A 13,600-nucleotide genomic window follows, 5' to 3' on the forward strand; every position below is an offset into this window, starting at 1 on the left:
ACAAAACATCTCCAGTTCAGTCAGGTTTAGTGGTTTCCCAGCATGGACAGCCCGCTTTAAGTCACACCATAGATTTTCAATAATATTCAGGTCTGGGGACTGAGATGGCCGTTCCAGAGCATCGTACTTCTTCCTCTGCATGAATGCCTTAGTAGATTTTGAGCAGTGTTTAGGGTCATTGTCTTGTTGAAATATCCAGCCCTGGCGCAACTTCAACTTTGTCACCGATTCTTGAACATTGTTCTCAAGAATCTGCTGATATTGCCTGGAATCCATGTGACCCTCAACATTAACAAGATTCCCAGTACGTGCACTGGCCACACAGCATGATGGAACCGCCACCACATTTGACTGTGGCTAGCAAGCGTTTCTCTTGGAATACTGTGTACTGTTTCCACCATGCATACCTCCTCTTGTTATGCCCAAATAACTCAATTTTAGTTTCATCAGTCCACAGCACCTTATTCCAAAATGAAGCTGGCTTGTCCAAATGTGCTTTAGAATAGCTCAAGTGACTGTTTGTGGCATGTACGCAGAAAAGGCTTCTTCTGCATTACTCTCCCATACAGCATCTCCTTGTGCAAAGTGTGCTGAATAGTTGAATGATGCACAGTGACACCATCTGCAGCAAGATGATGTTGCAGGTCTTTGGAGCTGGTGTGTGGGTTGACTATGACTGTTCTCACCATCATTTGCCTCTGCTTATCTAAGATTTTCCTTGACCTGTCACTTCCGGCCTTAATTAAAACTGTCCCTGTGGTCTTCCATTCTTTGGGATTTCTTTAAGTAAAATCAGTTTGGCTCCTTTTTAAAAGTTAATAACAGATGAAAAAAAAAAAATCAAATTTGTGATTGTTTTGATCTTGCAAATTACTAAAAAACTGTTCCGAGTGATCACCTTGATCTGTGTCTTTTCAAGGATGACAACACCCCCATCCATATGAAACGGGGGTCACTGAATGGTTTGCTGAATCTCAAAATGTCAGTCAAATCATATGGGAGCTGGAGTCACCAGATTTTAACTCCTGTAACGCTTTCACCTTTTACTTTGAAGGAGTCACACAGATGACCATTCCAGTGATTGTGGTCTGGATTATATTAGTGAAGATAACTCAATCAATGGTGGTTGTAAAGTTTTGATTTGAGATTTTTTTTTTTTTTTTTTTTTTTTTTTTTTTAACTGCACAAAGATGCTACACCACACTGAAACCTTTATTACCCATCAACAACATGTTACAGCCACACATGCTGATAATCCAGCCAACTGTGACCCCTGGTGGAGACCTTTACGTCATATGTATTTTTTCAAAAATAATTCTACAGATTTGTGACTGGATGTTAAAAAGATTGATTTTTGAAGGCGATATATCAACCTTATAACAGACCTTCATGGTAACAAAAACCACATCAGTCTCTTTGCGGAGTGTGTTTATTTTTCTCTCTAAAAACACTACATGTCAGAAATTACAACATTTAAGCCAGACACATTCTGTGAGCCTTATAAAATTAAGCACCGAGTTGCATTTTAAAAATGTGTTTCCTATTAATATGGCAAAGATTAGTTAAAATGCTGAGCTGATAACAAGGCTAGATGGGACTCTAATTGTCCTTAGATAGTGTAATCCAAACCAGTATGTCCTGTCCGCATCAGGAAGCAGCTGTACGTGACAAAGACAAGATTTAGATAGCATTGTCTGATAGAGGTTTGCAAGTGTTTCTTCAATACTATCTCCCTATAGGAATGTGAAAGAGTGGAAAGTTATTATTTTCGATCTCTAGCAGGTATTTGGATCAAACGTGAATCCAGGCTCCTCTGGGATTTCAGGGGCATTGTAGCCTGGTTTTGAGGTGTAGTTTGGGTTTGGCAGCTCACTGTCGAAGCATGACCAGCGGGCTTCTCCAGTGTTCTCACAGCACTCGTACGGGAGGGTCATGGTGGAGTACTCTTCCACACAGAACAGAGACAGGGCGTTTTTCCACTGTAAGAAAGAAGAGTCATGTCACACAGTATCGTCACATTAGCTGGGGGGGGGGGGGGTGCAGCTCACGGCGATTCACTCAGCATCAGTCAATATTTTCTTTTTATCTTCCATCTGCATAATTATTTTAGAGAACTTTAAAAGTAAAGGTCAAGTAAAATTTAATTTGTATAGCACATTTCAAGATAAAAAATGCTTGAACATAAAAAAGGTTTTAAAGCTTGTATTATAACTGAAAATCATCTTGTCATTTTTATTTTTGATCAAATTCATTTACATTGATAAATAAAATGCAATTTGTCTTTATTTTCTGTTGTAGCTGTCGAAGCTGGATGCTTCTAACAATTACGGCCAAAGTTTAAAAGAAGTTGGCGAGGGAGGTTGTTGTACGTTTCTACTCCGGTCAGCAGCTTCACACACCCACTACTGAAGACATCCATTTGTGATGAGCTGCCAGCTTAGAAGAAGGCTGATCTAAAACACAGGTGGGCAATTCATTTTTCTAAGGGGCAAGATTAGAAACTCGCTCTCTTGAGGGTGCCCACATCAATAAGCTGAACTCAGTTCTGTTAAAAATAATTTTATGCTTTATTAGCCTGGCCCCACACAACAGTCCCTGCTTGTTTAAGTCAAAGGAGTAACTGAGAATTAAACTGGAAGTACAGATCGCTGAAGTACCTGAAGTAGCCAAAGCTTTTTCAGGAGTGTAAACCCACTGCAGCTTCCAGATTAGCTTGCATGTCATCTGACCAAGTATTTCTTCAATAGTTTTGAAGTTAGATGAAGTATTTTCATCCTCATGTTGTTGGCACAACCAACTGTCACTCACCAATTTACATAAAAGTGATTGGAAACTGCTGGCTTCAGCAGTGAAGGGGACAAAAATGCAGGTATAAAATGCTTTACTGTGTCGTGTTCTTTAAAATTATACTAATTTGTATGAATTTATAGTTTTGAAAACCAAAGCCTCTTGGACAGTCCATAAATTTTAAGACAATGAAGCTTAAAAAAAAAAAAAAAAAAAAAAGAGTATTATTAATTCCCTACTAACTGTATAAATAGTAAATAATAGCAGAACTCTCCCTGATGATATGCTAAGTGTTTTCAAGTTTACTTCGGTCCCAAACACTCAGAGACTCACCGCTTGTTGGGCGCAGCAGAGGATCTGGCTGCTCTGCTCTAGGTGTCCACTGCAGCACACTCTGAACCACGACTCTAGGCGGTTCATGGCATGTCCACGGCGTCGGAAGTGGCTGGACCCGGATTTGGGGAAGAAACTGGGAGGGTACCTGGGGCGACCTCTACCCTGATGACAAATGGCAGCCAGATTGTGAGTGGTGGGACGGGCAGGGGGGAACGGGACGTTGGGCTCTTTGCGAGAGTTCTTCTTGGTCTCTGAGGAAATCCAACAAGAAGAAATGGAAAGGTTCAAAGCACTACAGTTTGAAGAATGCATAATGTATATATTCTTTAAAAAAATAAATAAATCTATAAATCTATTTACCTCCCAGATGTGCACCATAAAACAGCACCAGAGCAATTATGCAAAGTCCTGCAAGGCGCCCAGGTGAAGTCATGGCTGGATGGCGGTGTGATGGAAATCGAATACTGAAGAGGCTTCTGTGAATGTATTGAGAGAGGATGCTCAGCCAGCTTATATGGGAGAGCCAGGATTTGTGGGCGTGAAATGCTTGGAAGTGACCGGTGCACATTGGGGAGGGAGACGATATGAGGGAATGAGGTGGTGTAATAATACTGGAGGCTGCTGAGATAAAAACAAAATGAGTTTGAACTTTAGGGATATCTGCTGATGCGTGCAAGGTCGGGCTACACAGTCGGCATTCACTTAGGATGAAATCAGTCCAAACTTAGACATAATACCATCATTAGCAATAACAGAGTTTGGGGGGGGGGCAGATCCTTTGACCGTCAGACTTTCCTCCAAACATCAGCAATGGCTCTGTTCTATAAATAGAGCAGAACAGCATAAGAGACTGAAGAGGCTTTAAGGAATAGAGTTTGTATTCAAATTACTTACAACTTTTGTCTGCTATGACATGTCAAAAACAGATCAAGTGCTGTGCAGAGTCTTGAGCTACCCCTCATTTCTTTATATTTTGGTAGGAAAATGGGACATGGGTGCAGTGATTTATTGAAAGGTGCAAACATAAGAGAAAATACAGAAATTTGTACAATTTTAGCAAGCAGGAAAGTCAGTACTTGGAACGGACATCTTTATTATTTAATGCAGCCAGGCACAATAGATGAAAGGGGGTACCAAGTCAGGTTTTTAACAAATAAGTTTTATAATAAGTAATTTTAACCAGTGTACAATTTCATGGTAAATACAGTCTTATAAATACGCTGTACTTTTTGGTGCACAGATTAACTTTCTTTTTACACCTTTACTTAATATTTATAATGTTGATGTGCATGACGTATGCTTTATTATTCAGCTGTCCTTTTATTTTACCATAAATGTGACGAGGACTGTTCTCCTTTTACAGCTTAAAGAAAAAAATATCAATCCAATGAAACTCTGCAGGCTTTATGGAGCCAAGCCTAACCTTTTCCTTCTTTCGTAATCATTGTTCAAACACAACTTCTTGAAAGGAGTGTACAGAAAAGGAGTGTCTCCTTTACCTATAGTTATGCAATTTTTTAAATTACTCTCACACTGCCAAAAATAACTTGCACATTAGGAAAAATGATTTACTGCCATTTAAATAAACTTGCAGTACAAACAGCCTGCCTTGTTGTCGCCTTATTCTACTATATGTGCAGTTCAACAAAATAACAGTCCTGTGAAAATGATCGGGCACAAACACTGGACTGAAAACGGGTGAAAAAGGAGTTAAACGTCCAATAAAGAACATTTGGATCTTTAGAACCACAACACAAAGAAATGAGGGCTGGCACATCTGTGATCTAACATAACTCTTTACTTTATTATTATTTAGCAGACGTACCCTCCCCTGTGTTTGTGGTATGCCTCCCTCTGTCTCAGACTCTGATTCCTCATCTCATGCGTGTTGTTTAGTTTTCGTACTCATGTCTCCCACAGGTTGTTTTGGAGAAAGAGTCCTGTGTCAGTTGTTTCCTGCCCTCCTCTCCCTGATCAGCCCGGTTTGTATAAATAGTCGTCCAATCTCTGTGTTTGACCTTGTTAGATTGTTTGTTGATGGTCTCCATTGATGCTACTTATGTGCTTTATGTGGACTTATTTAACTTTATCCACCGTATTGTTCTGCATTTGGATCCTCGTCTGTACACCGCACGTCATAACATTTAGCATGAGTTATGGTGTTTTGTTTCATATGGGAAGCAGTGGTCAGATTTAAGAAGTGTGGAATAGATACTGCAACTTTGTGAAGGCAGTTCACTCATTGTTTCCCCCCCCCACACATACCATAGTTGTAATTTAGTTTCAGTAAACTGTAATAAACAGAGAAGAATGTAAACATATTAAAAATGAGTGCTTAGTTTTTATGTCATCGAGCCACTTTTTAATTAACCATAAAGTAGAAAATGATTTTTCCTCTTATCTTTGCTGACTGGTCAAAGCTTGGGAGTAACGTGGTTTATCAAAAGTTTTTCCAGACTGCACACTGCTTACGGTCAACTCCCCCAAACCTGTTTTGAAATACTGTTATCAGTCCGGGAGAATGCTGAACATGGTTTCCCACTTTTATTTAACTGTCGTGCATTCATTTGTTGTCTGCTGTTGACTGACAGCTAATGGGTGGTGGTTTCTTTCAGCCAAATCAATAAGTGTCTGTCAGCATTTTATTGGTCTGTTCTGTGATCCTTAAACACTCTTAAAAATTAGTGTTTTTATGATTAATTTAGTGGCTTTTTATATAATGTACTGTAAAAGAATTAATGTCATTTTAGTGTTTGTTTGGTACTCATATTTTAAGCTTTTTTGAGAAACTCAAATTCTCTTAATGCTCTTGTCCTATGACAGCTGGGATAGGTTAATAATGCAAATGCCAAACAGCTTATTCTGTAACTGATGCTTGTTTGGTGTCATTTAACCATACACAGCCACAAGATGTCACGATCCTTGGTCGCTTTACCAAGCGTTTTGAGTTTTCATATATTTTGATGGTGCATGTTTAAGTTCATTTAGTTATCTTGAGCTCCAAGGTTGCCCAGTTGTATTAGATTAGAGATATTTAGCTTTCAAAAAGTTAAGATTACCCGATTTCCTGAGTGGTACGCAGTACTTTCCTGCCTCCTGTGTCAGCCTCTGACATCAGGGCACAGTGAGGGCAGTGTTACTAAAGTTCATCACAAATTTACACCCAAAAGACAGACATCAAATTATGTGCTGTGTACAGAGAGAACTACAGAGAGAGCTTGACTTATGCTTCCTGATACAAAAAGTCTGCTCATTACGGTGTAGCATTTTCAGTGGGAGAAACATTTCATCACTCATCCAAGTGACTTCCTCAGTCTCAGCTGAATACAGGTTTCCCCAATGATTGACCCAGAGACTTTGGTGAACGATGCCAGTCTATCACTCTTGCCTCTTACACCACTCATCACCGGGGCAACCAAGAGCAGTGCAACAGCCATTGTTGAGCGCATTTCCAGCACGTGTGCCATGAACAGATGCAAGCAGTGCTTGTTTCAGGTCTTGTGGTGTTATGTCTACATTTTCAAATCTCCCACATGCTCAGCATATCACGTAGACTACTTCACGGACACTCATGGTCAGCTTATTCATTTATTTTTAACCGAAGGATAACTAGAAGAGTCGTTGATCGCGAGTTCATCACAGAAACATTTCTGTTTATATTACAGTCTTCTCAGCAATTGCCCTTCCATCTATGTAAGAGCAAGTATGAAGTCAGTTTTAGAGAAGATTAAGGGTATTGTCATATTTTACTCACTCTGGTGTCATCACCCTTATCTACTTTGATCATCCACTGAGCACTGTTGAGTGTTAGAGACAGGATGTTTGTAATTTTAGTGACCTTGTGTAAATGCAAGAAAGCAGTCTGTCACATTGAAGGACATATCCTGGTCAAAAACCAAGATTCCTCAAAGTGTTACTGGAGGCCAACATAATGCTATCCAGATTAAGTGATTAGACGCCATGTTTCTAGGATTTTTAGGACAGTACAATAACCTCTGTTACATGTGAATTTAGAATCAGAAAATTAGAGGCCATCCAGGTCTTTATATCTTTAAGACATTCCTGCAGTTTAACTAATTGTGTGCGTGTTATCTGGTGAGCAGCTGGGTGTCATCTGCATAGAAGTGAAAATGTATACTATCCCTTCTAATGATGCTGCCTAATGGATTGTATAATGTAGACAGAAGTTGTCCCATCACACAACCCTGCGGAACTCCATAATTTATCTTAGTGCGTGAGGACAACTCCGCATTTACATGAGCAAGTTGGAGTTTGATAGATATGTAGATACGATTCAAACCACTGCACTGCAGTACCTATAATTCCTACAGCATATTGCAATCTCTGATCTAATGAACACAGAAATGAGTCATCATAGGTAACCTTTAGTGCTGTTTCCATACTTTTCCTGCCACCCAACAGGTACCCAAATTTCATGCTAAAAAAGATGTTCCACTATTTTTTGGTACCATCCTATACCCAGAGTACAAATACTTTGTTACTGTACTTAAGTACAATTTTCAGGTATCTACTTTACTTGAGTATCTGTACTTTCTACTCTACATTTTTAAAACAGGCTTGTTACTTTCAGTTTAACAGCTTTGGGGAGAGGATGTTTCTATATTTCTAAAAATAGAAACATCCAAAGAGCTCCAAAGAGCTCCTTTTTACTTTCTTACTTTGAGTAAGTTTCAAAGCCTGCAATTTCTTTTACCTTTACATGAGTAAAGTTGAATCAGTACTTCAACTTTTAATAGGATTTTTTAATAGTAGTTTTTATACTTCTACAGAATGTCTGTACTTTTGCCAACTCTCACTAAACCATACTGTTTGGTAAATTTTGTCTCTGCTGTCACTGTCACGGTTCACGAGGCGAGCCGTATGGAATTGTGAAAGGATCCAAGATGCAGCACAACTGAAGTGAGGAAGCTTTGAGGGACCGTGCTTAATACAACAAAGGCGAGGGTGGCGAAAAACAGAACTGGGAGTAACCTAAACTGGGAAAAGCTAAATAAAAACAGACCTGAAACCTTGAGACATGAAACAGAGATGCAGGGAGACGTAGAAAGACACAGGGAAACCACTCTGGACGACGAAGGGGAAAAACGCAGACGGACGAGGTCGCACGCAGACGGACGAGGTCGCACACACACACACACACACACACACACACACACACACACCAGGAGTCAGGGAATGGGAAACAGGAGGGGAACACACCTGGGAGACATCACCGCTGACGAGGCAGGAGAAACGTAAACAAAACGCACTGACATCAGACAGGGGCTTTCAAAGTAAAACAGGAACACATAGACGCAAAGACAGACTAAGAAACGTGGACTTGACACAGGAAAACACAGGCAGAAAAGACTAAACACTAAACTGAGGAAGAACAGAACCAAAACCCAAAGAAATAGAAAACCAGAACCAAAATACATCAATGATAGAAAACAAAACGCTGGGTCAAAAGACCCAGGATCACAACACTGTCAGACAAACAAAGTTGACATTTCTTTCCATCTCAGTTTAACCAGAAACTCTGGTCAGACTGGAGCTGACAAGGGCAGGTTTAATGAAATATGTGGGCTGCAAACTGTAGCCTTCAAACTAACCTTGGTTCCCGACTATATGAAATACAAGCACAAAAAGGAGATTTGTGTTTAACATTTAACTTATATTTAAATAGCATTGGAGCCTGATTATTGCTACTCAAATGTTGCAGCAGTTTATGTGGGTCGTGATCATGGAAAACCAAATCTTCTCTACCAGTGCCAAACAGTTCCTACAAATGTGAAACCATTTAAGGGAAAAAAAACAGGCATAAGATGTAATACCAAGAAGAACTGTTACAACAAAAAAAAAAAATAACTAACCAAATGTCTTTTTGTGACACACACACACACACACACACACACACACACTTAAAGTCATGTCTGTATGACTTAAAAAAAAAAAAAAAATCCTAAAATTGTTGTCATGGTATTTAAGGTTTCATTTATTGTCAAATTCACATATATGTTAAAATGATGTCAGTAGGTGAGCAGATTTTTTTTTATGCTTGATGCATGAATACAAAAAAAATGTGCACCAGTGCGTTAGACAAAGCCTAAAGGAGCGTGCAAAAACTCCAGTTACTCAGATTACTTCGTCAGAAATATTGCCTGTCTGATGTTTTTGTTACCTTGTATGCAATGGTTTAAAAGCAGCTGTTTAAAATCCTTACCGATGGTGAAGTTCACTCAGTCTGCAAACTGGCCTCCACCCTCTTCTTCAGGTGAGCAGAGCTGAAAAAATAAAAGACATGTTTTCAACATTGGTAAACGGCCTGTATTTATATAGCGCTTTACTAGTCCCTAAGGACCCCAAAGCGCTTTACATATCCAGTCATCCACCCATTCACACATTGTCACAGGAGAAAATTTCACAGAGCAAAACAAACCCCAAATATTTCAGTGTTTTTTTGTTTGTTTTTTTAACGGAGCCCTGTATGGAGCCCCGCAGGGGACATGCGAGAAAAAAAAAAAAAAACAAAAAACTGCAGAGCCTCGCTTTCCCTTTTTGCCCCCTTATATGGATGTGAGTAGCTTTGTGGCAGCAGTTTTGCATTGTTACGGTCACATATTGTATGTAATATGTAATTAATGACCCTGTGATCTTTGGTCTACAACCACAAGAGTAATGAGAGGGTGCAAGCTATGTGCACAGCTCTTTGTGACTGCCTTACTGCTGCTTAGTTATTTTCGAAAGGATCCGGAGGAGCATTTACTGCTCTCACATTGTGATGTAGTGCTGTTGTACTGTAACACCATTATGAAAAACAAAGAATTAAGCTCTTGTCTTATATGTAGGAAAACCATGCCACAGGTAAAAGTAAATGCTCTAATCACAAGTAGCTTCTTATACTACAGCTACTGTTCGCTATATTTAGCGATGCTTTTTCTTCTGGATCTGGTGTCCACATTTCCGTTTTGCTTGGCCATAAGGAGAAAAACAAAAAACGCTTTACACTGCTAGATACCACATTGGTAAATGGTCTGTATTTGTATAGTGCTTTACTTGGTCCTAGGACCCCAAAGTGCTTTACACTATACACATTCACACACTGGTGATGGCAAGCTACAGTGTAGCCACAGCCGCCCTGGGGCGCACTGACAGAGGCGAGGCTGCCGGACGCTGGTGCCACCGGGCCCTCTGACCCATTGTATGGTGAATACTTTCTGTGCTACCAGTTTGATTATTACACAAGCTGTTAGCAGAGATGGGCAGTAACGCGTTACTGTAATCAGATTACTTTTTTCAAGTAACGAGTAAAGTAAGGGATTACTATTGCAAAAACGGTAATTAGATTACCGTTACTTTCCCGCAGGAACGCTGCGTTACTAAAACCGTGATTTTTTGCGAGAATGTCTCATGACAGTGACGTAAGCAAGTGCGAAGTTGGTGACAACAGCTGTGTGCAGATCAACAATGGATAATATATGGAGTGCGGGAGAGAATGTGAGCATGCAGCGTTTAAAGTGTAGAAGTACTGACCTTAGTTTAATTCCATAAAAAGGTGACAAAAACATTAGTGTCCGTTGTGCGTGGGAAGAAAACTTTTTACAGCGAAAAAAAACAAAAAAAAAACAAAACCCTAAACTTCCAAGCAAGCACCAAGTGCGCTATGACCTAATGGGAAATTCACAGAGAAACTCACGGATTCTTCCACTGACCGCTGCAGCACATCTGCACCAGGGTAAACCTCCGCCTATCCTACTCCTGCTTTACAGGTGAAAATAGAGCAAAAAGACCGCTAGTCTTTGACTTTATTTATTTTCTGCTGTGTTTTACTTGCATCTATTTGAAAGAGTGAGTGTTAACACACACAAAAAAAAAATTTATGTGCTGGAATGTGCAGAAAATAGGTTTAAATATTAAACAAATTTCTTCCAGTCAGAGAATGTTGCATGTAATTAAATTTTATGCATAAAGTTAAAAGATTAAAACTAATAAAACAAGTTTTAAAAAGAGACTTTTCCATTTGATTACATTTTGTATGATGGATTATGCAGAAAAAGTAGAATTGGGCTGAAAGATCTATCGCTTTATCACCTATTCAGGTTGTAAACCGTGTTTTTAAAAATTAACTAAGTAACTTAGTAACTAAGTAATTAATTACTTTTGAAAATAAGTAATCAGTAAAGTAACTGGATTACTTTTTTGGGGAAGTAATCAGTAATTAGTTACTGATTACTTTTGTTCAAGTAACTTTACCAACACTGGCTGTTAGACAGCCAAACAAAACAAGACAATCAGACGCATACAAAGCAGGCCTTTCTGTCTTTCCACCTCCCTAAAACCTGAAATACCAGTCCAACTGGAGCTGACAGTAGGAGAGTGACCCAGATCGAATTTGAGCCGTTCACACTGTCATACCATGATCGGATATGGATCGCATAGGGTGGGTTTAAAAAAAAAAAAAAAAAAAAAAATCGGATTTGATTCGCTTTCGCCTGTAGTGTGAACGTAGCCTATATGAAAAAAATATGTGGCCACTTTGCAAACCATATATGCTTGAAGTTAAGCTTAGATCCAAACCAGGAAGACGGGATGATCCATGACTAAGTGAATTACACATAGCATGCTAAAAGTACATACAAAAAAAACTCCAGTTCCTGAGATTCAAATAAAATGACATGTCTGACATTTTCCTGTCTCTTCTGTAGTAGTTTAACAGCAGCTGTTTAAACTCCTCACAAGCAAAGTTGAGCTTTGATTCATCAGCACACTGGCCCCCACCCTCTTTATTGCTCAGATCAGAGCAAACGAGGAAGTGAAAATTAACACCATAAGTTCTTTCCGCCGTGAAGTAGCAGCTTGCGCTTTCTGTGCAGTGGTCTCCATTCAGGCAAAGTTTGTGTGGCAGGTTAGTGAGCAGAAGAGAACTGGAACTAAAGTTTAATATACTGGCTAAAAATAAGGTAAGAAGCGATAATAGGAAATGAAATGCCTTTTAATTGCACTGCTAATGTCTCAAGCGTGACTATAGAAACCTGTCCTTCCCCAGAAGCAGCATCAATGCAGACTAATTGGATTGTGATTATTTTATCCGTCTTGTCAACCATGGGACTGCTGATGGTGGTCGAGAGCCAGTATCAATTGAAGCGCATTCTGGACAGCAAGATTGAAACAATGGAAGTGGCGTTAGAGAAATCTTCTGATGATTATCAAAGTAAGGACCTCTTCAAAACCGCTGTGGAAAAACTGCTGGCTCAGGGTCAGAAACATGTGGACGATATGGAAGCTGCACTCAATAAACTCAGTTCAGAAACGGAGCAGAAGAAAGCAGAAAACGATGCATGCCAAGAAAAAATGGTAACAAGTCTTCCTGGTTTTATATTATGCAAACACTAAACGTCAATCGAGACACATCTCTTATCAGCGCCAACGTTACTGCCTGCATAGGGAAACGCTACTTTCCCTTTGTGCTACCTCATATTTGTGCCGAACTAAATCTGAGAGGGGAAACAATTTTCATTTACTTTACATATGCTTAAGATTGAACCGCTTGTTTTCTACTCACCCTGTAATTAAAATCCTGAAATTTCCAGATATTTCAAATTATCCACCGTTTATAAAAAACAAACAAAAAACATCTGGCCAGACTTTTTTGTTCATCCATTTACACCTGATTTCAGCACATTTTGATTTCAATACGAGCTTTTCACTTAAGATTGAGTAGTTTTAGAGTATTACAAGTTTTTTTTAATGCGTAACATAAATCCAGCCCAACCTTAAAAACATTTCTGCAACATTTCCACAGAAAAACGCACAAGAAGAGCTGGAAAGTATCCAAAAGACACAAAGTGAAACTAAAGGTGAGGCACGCTTATCACACAGGTAATCCGCGCCCTGTTGCCCCCATGTGGTCAAACACTAGCAAAACTCTTGAGGTCCAGCATGTTAATCTCTTTCTCTCTTATCCAGCTTCCTTGGATGCAGAGGTTGAGGCCTGGACTCAGGAGATTAACACTCTAAAAGAAACACTGGTACAACACAGTCCAATATGTGCGTATGTGAAGAGGAGCGAGTTATCTGAGTATGACCACATTTTTCTGTTCTTCTAGTTCCAAAACATACAAAACCTTTGCAAAAAGTAGGAGTTATAAGCGCTGGATTAATTATGATGCATCTATGTCTTTCAGCAACGTATGTGGCATAAACCTCAACAAGGATACGGCTTAGCCGAATAAGACCAAAGAGAATAAAGTTAATGAATAAAAATAAAATAATAATAAAATCAACTTTTATTAAAAAATGTGTAGTTCCTTTCTTCCTTGTTCTTTACAGAGATGATGTACCCTTCTTCTCATATGGTCTTTGTCTACCCCTTCATCTGCTTTTATAGTTGATGTACAGAGTTTTCCTTCTGTGTGTTTCCATATAAGCAGCTCAGCATGTGGTCGCAGGCGTGGGACTGCCTGGATGCAGGCGTAGG

General features: G+C 39.4%; 2 protein-coding genes across 2 annotated transcripts; one reads left to right on the forward strand and one right to left on the reverse strand.

The window, feature by feature from the left end:
- Positions 1–1,775: 1,775 nt before the first annotated feature.
- On the reverse strand, positions 1,776–3,691 carry ecm1a (extracellular matrix protein 1a). The gene is made up of 3 exons (XM_085347009.1): positions 3,484–3,691; positions 3,121–3,374; positions 1,776–1,979 (listed from the first exon to the last, which is right to left on the reverse strand). The coding sequence occupies exons 1-3, from the start codon at positions 3,689–3,691 to the stop codon at positions 1,776–1,778; spliced, it is 666 nt and encodes a 221-aa protein (XP_085203135.1).
- An 8,489-nt stretch (positions 3,692–12,180) lies between these two features.
- LOC146609593 (uncharacterized) lies at positions 12,181–13,347 on the forward strand. Its single transcript, XM_085346102.1, has 4 exons — positions 12,181–12,477; positions 12,926–12,980; positions 13,090–13,201; positions 13,308–13,347. Exons 1-4 carry the CDS (start codon positions 12,181–12,183, stop codon positions 13,345–13,347), a joined length of 504 nt encoding a protein of 167 aa, XP_085202228.1.
- The last annotated feature ends 253 nt before the right edge of the window (positions 13,348–13,600 follow it).

Source organism: Diplotaxodon limnothrissa, linkage group LG22, assembly GCF_057381915.1.
Source record: "Diplotaxodon limnothrissa isolate DT_005_m linkage group LG22, D_limnothrissa_male_GT1.1, whole genome shotgun sequence".
NCBI lineage: Eukaryota > Metazoa > Chordata > Actinopteri > Cichliformes > Cichlidae > Diplotaxodon > Diplotaxodon limnothrissa.